General features: G+C 31.4%; 1 protein-coding gene across 2 annotated transcripts; it reads left to right on the forward strand.

The window, feature by feature from the left end:
* Positions 1-2,019, forward strand: LOC104213653 (NAD(P)H:quinone oxidoreductase-like). Of its 2 annotated transcripts, XM_009763183.2 has the most exons (4): positions 67-157; positions 420-463; positions 591-782; positions 1,506-2,019. In XM_009763183.2, the coding sequence occupies exons 3-4, from the start codon at positions 593-595 to the stop codon at positions 1,814-1,816; spliced, it is 501 nt and encodes a 166-aa protein (XP_009761485.1). In that variant the 5' UTR covers positions 67-157; positions 420-463; positions 591-592; the 3' UTR covers positions 1,817-2,019. The 2 variants fall into 2 exon arrangements, with proteins under 2 accessions (XP_009761484.1, XP_009761485.1); XM_009763182.2 differs by lacking the exon at positions 420-463 and having other exon boundaries at positions 1-157.
* Positions 2,020-4,954: the final 2,935 nt, after the last annotated feature.

Genomic DNA, 4,954 nt, shown 5'->3' on the forward strand with positions numbered 1-4,954 from the left:
ATATTATCTGAGAATTCAGAAAAAAAAAAAAAGAATATTCAGAGTGGAAAATTTAAGCAAGCAGCAGTGGCGATGGCAGCTCAACCAGTAATCAAGGTCGTTGCGCTCTGCGGTTCCCTCCGTAAAGCCTCCTGGAATCGTGGTCTACTCAGTGCCTGTACACTCTTTTTTCTCTATTTCTTTTTAATAGTACTATTCCTTTTTTCATATTCCTACGGCGCGCTAGGCTAGTCTGTTACGATTTTGTCTTAGACCGCTAGTGGTTAATGTTGAGTTCACATTACTCTTTCGTTCATTTTAGTGTCGGGCTTTGTCTACTGGTTATTGTTTTGCTTTTCGTCTTTGTTCTTATGATGCTGTTATTTCTTTCTAAGGTTTATTGATGGTACTAATATAATATTTCTTTTCGTCTTCTTCAGCTAAGGGTCTATCGGAAATAGTTTCTCTATCCCTTGGGGTAGGGGTAAGATCTGCGTACACACTATCATCCCCAGATCCAATTAGTGGAATTTTACAATATGCATGCTTTTGGTGCTTGTGTTTGTTACTCATATTGTGACTTGTGTTTGGTTGATGATTGTTTGGCGTAGCAATGGATATAAGCAAGGATTCAATAGAGGGAATGGAGATTGAGTACGTGGACATATCGCTGTTGCCGTTTGTGAACGAGGATCTTGAGATCAACGGAACTTATCCTGCCGCTGTGGAGGCTTTTCGTAAGAAAATCGAAGATGCAGATTGTTACCTTTTTGCTTCTCCCGAGTACAATTACTCCGTCACTGGTATTCCACTTTTTTACAATGAAAATTTAGACACGTGTTTATACATATACTCTTTTATCATCAAAACATAGTTAGTTAATACCGTCCGGTCCCCAATAAGTGACCAATTTACTTTTTTATTTTGGTCCAAAATAAATGTTCATATATATAATCAATCAAGAAAGAATTCAATTTGTTTTTACAAAATTACCCTTATGTACATATCCCTAAAAAGTTTTCCTACTCCTCACATTAAATATTTAATTAAGGGTAATTTAGTCATGCTAGGTATTTTTGTATAAAATTTAGTATTTTCTTAATGGGCGTGACAAAAACAAATTGATCACTTATTGTGGACAGGAGGGAGTACACATTTTCACCTTAATTAGTATGTCCTAACAATGATAACATATAAATTAGTGTGGTTTGACATAAACATATAGTACTAATAGTTTTTTAGCCCCCTTTTCCCCCCTGCTACTTCTACTTTCCTTTTCTTCATTTTTTTGTAATTGATGCTTCACTTAATTATTTTGAAGCTCATTTAGACTTAAAATGATTATTCTTTCTGAAAATCTTACTTTGTTACTCAAAATTTGCGCATAAATTAAGAGTAAGTAGCAAAGTTACTCGTAGTATCAAAATTAGTTTGGCTCTAGGAAGCAGAATATGATGAAAGTTATTCGTTAATCTGTATTTGATGGTAAGTATGGATTGACATTTCTAATTATTTGATTTAATTAGGACCCTTAAAAAATGCAATTGATTGGGCATCTCGACCTCCAAATGTTTGGGGTGATAAAGCAGCAGCAATAGTGAGTGCTGGAGGTAATTTCGGTGGAGGACGATCACACTATCACCTTCGACATATAGGAATCTATATTGATCTTCATTTCATTAACAAACCTGAATTTTTCCTGAACGCGTTCGAGTCACCACCTAAGTTTGACGATGAAGGTGTGCTAACAGATGAAGAATCCAAGCAGAGACTTAGAGAAGTTCTTTTGGCTTTAAAAGCATTTTCTTTGAGACTCAAAGGGAAGCTAAGTGAATAGAGTAAATCTCGTCCATTTGATCTTCATCCAATATGGGATGATGAAAATTGTCTCCGGTTAATGTTTTCAGTTCTCAGTTTCTTCTTCTTTTTGTATTGGTAGATTTGGAACATCTGTTCACTTGGTTGGTTATGTCAGCAGGGTTGAAATTGTATGAGAGTGTTTCATTATTATATGGAAACATATGATATATTGAGTGAAAAGCTTTCCAAGATTATATCAGAATTATTTAAAAACAATAATACGACAATTATGCCTTGTGAGCACCTAATTTTTTATAATATTTAATTTTTTTATCACTTCTTCTATGTAAATATTTTAGGGGTTTTAACCTACAATTTTTAGCTTTGTTACACTTTTTATTATAGGGTAAAAATACAAAATTTAAAAGGTGAATTATTACTATTAATATTATTTTATTTTTATTTTTATTTTAAAATAATAAAAAAAAACCGAAAAAATATTAAGTTTTTTTTTTAATTTTCGGGAGTGATTTAAAAAATAAGAAAAAGGGAAGTATTGAATAAAAAAAATAAAAGTAAAAGTAGGTGAAATTCTCTTTTAAAAAAGTAAAAGAAAGTAGAAAATTAAAAAAAAATAAAAGTAAAGTTTTGTGAAAATTTTAAAAAAATAAAAAGTAAAAGAAAATTGGAATTAAAAAACAAATATAAAGGTATCTGAAAATTAAAAAAATTTAAAGTAAAAGAAAGTAACATTTTTAAAAGAAAAGCAATTTGTAAGTGAGATTAAAGTTGGAATTTAAAAAATAAAAGTAAAGAAAGGTGGGATTTCTTTTTATAAAAAAATAAAGCAATTTGTAAGTGAGATTTCTTTTAACTAAAAAATAATAAAATAATAAAATATTTTTAAAAAAAAAATGAAAAATTTTGAAAATTTTGCTATAAATAGAAAGAAAAAAAAAAAAGAGGAGAAGAAAAAAGAAGGGGGCGGAGAGAGCGGTATACACTGGATATACACTCTGGATATACAGGGACAGAATTCATTTTGGAGAGAGTAAAAAAGATAGAACCAAATTTTCTGAAATATTGAGAGCGGAAGAACACCATAGAGAGTTCAAAGTTAGAAAGAGAAAACAAAGAGAGATTTCCGGACTATTTTTCTTCTCCATTTTCACTGGTTTTCTCCGTGTTGCTGGGATTTCTGGATTGAGGTGTTGAAGTTACTGTGTTGGGCTTTCTGCTGTTGTATTTTGCTGTTTGCTGTTGCTGATTGCTTACCCCATTTTTCTGTTCTACATACCAGGTACATGTCCTGAAACTCGATGTATGTAAATATCCAGTTGAAAATGAATGAAGTGGAGGCTTATTGTTGTTGAAGTGGAGGCCTATTGTTGATTTACTGCTTTCATTATACTGTAATAACCGTACTGATGGACTGTTAATTATAAGTTTGTGCATTTGAACCGTTAAGTGTGTGTTAGATATTTAGAAATGCATATGAGTTTAGTTGAGTATTCGTTGTAATAATTCCATGCTGGACTAACAGAATAGTTTCTATTAGTTTAGTTAATTTCCATTTTTCCTAGATCTGTATAAATGGTATTTTCAAGCTGCGATTAATTAGGCTGTAGACTGTTAAAGTAGTGTGATACTCCTTCTGATCATGGGAGCTTTATATTTAGTAGTGATGATGTGAGTTAATCTATAATTCTGAGTTTGAGTGGTTGTGTGTGGGTTCGAAATCAGAAAGTTAAAAGTAGATATGAGATATGTAATTCGTAAGGTTAATTTAGGCAATCCATTTTCGTCCAGCATCCTTAATTCTCGAGTTTCAATTCTCATATGTGGTCACGTTAGTGTTTAATCAAAGTTCATGAGTCAGCATTTTAATAAAAATGAGTCATAGTAGGGAATTTGAAATTTGAACTAGTATGCACCATGTTTGAAATTGTGATCATAGGCAGTTTACGTGGGTCATGAAATCTGAAATCAGTTGCTTTCCAACTCATGTTTAATGTTGCATTGAATTTATTTTACTGGCAATTAAAGGACAGTCGAAACGGGATTTGTTTGTTTGTTTCAGAGTCGCCACCTGGGAATTTTAAGGCGTCCCAAGTCACCAATTTTAATCCCTGAATCGAGGAGAATATGACTCTGTTTATTATTCTGCGAACCAGAAATCCGGATAAGGAATTCTGTTAACCCGGGAGAAGGTGTTAGGCATTCCCGAGTTCCGTGGTTCTAGCACGGTCGCTCAACTGTTATATTTGGCTTGATTATTTTGATTTATTAAATACATTTTTATTGCATGATTTTATTGTTACCGCTTCTATTTAAATTGTTTATAATTAAAGACCCTTCTTCGAATCGAATCACGCGTACGTGTATTCGTTTTATATATTAATATTTTTTAACGTGAAAATCGTGTCACGCGTACAGTATACACAATATAATAATTATTATTTATTTTTTTTTTCGAAATTTTTTTATTATATAAAAAAAAACTTAAGTTCGAAATTGTGCTAAAAATAAAATTTAAGAACGTTCGTCGCTCTTGTATAATTAAATATTGAACCGCACATCTCGATTTATATGAAATTAATATTGATATTCTCCGAAGAGCCCCCTTTTATTAAATGTTCGTTCGAAGTTGCGCGAACGCATAATCCGAATTGCTTTTAGAAATATAATCAGGTTACGCGAACGCATCCCTAATCACGCAAAAGATTCTTAATAGTAGTATAGATTTTCCATAAATGTTTATTGCATCTATCTATTTTTAAATGTAAGAATCGTGGAGAATTACCGATTGGGATGCCACCAAATTTCTTGACAAAGAATTCAAAATTTATTAGGCGTTGCTACAAGTCTTATTTTACGCGTATGAATTATATACCTCAAAACTATTCAAATTTTAAAGAATTAATGATATGAAAAAGAAACAAACAACATGTAACTAAAAATACTACCATTTTTATCGTGGATACAACATTAACATATCCAAAAATTGAATCGCATATAAAACTGGAAAAAAAATTAATTTGATAAACAAATTAATAGTTTCTGAAGAATTTTTATTATTACATTTAATGCGAATTCTATTTCTACATATCCTTGACATAAAATGTTGCAATTCGTGCTTGTAAATCTCATATCCTTCTCATATACTTGTTTTTAG

The sequence above is a fragment of the Nicotiana sylvestris genome, chromosome 1, assembly GCF_000393655.2.
Source record: "Nicotiana sylvestris chromosome 1, ASM39365v2, whole genome shotgun sequence".
Lineage (NCBI taxonomy): Eukaryota > Viridiplantae > Streptophyta > Magnoliopsida > Solanales > Solanaceae > Nicotiana > Nicotiana sylvestris.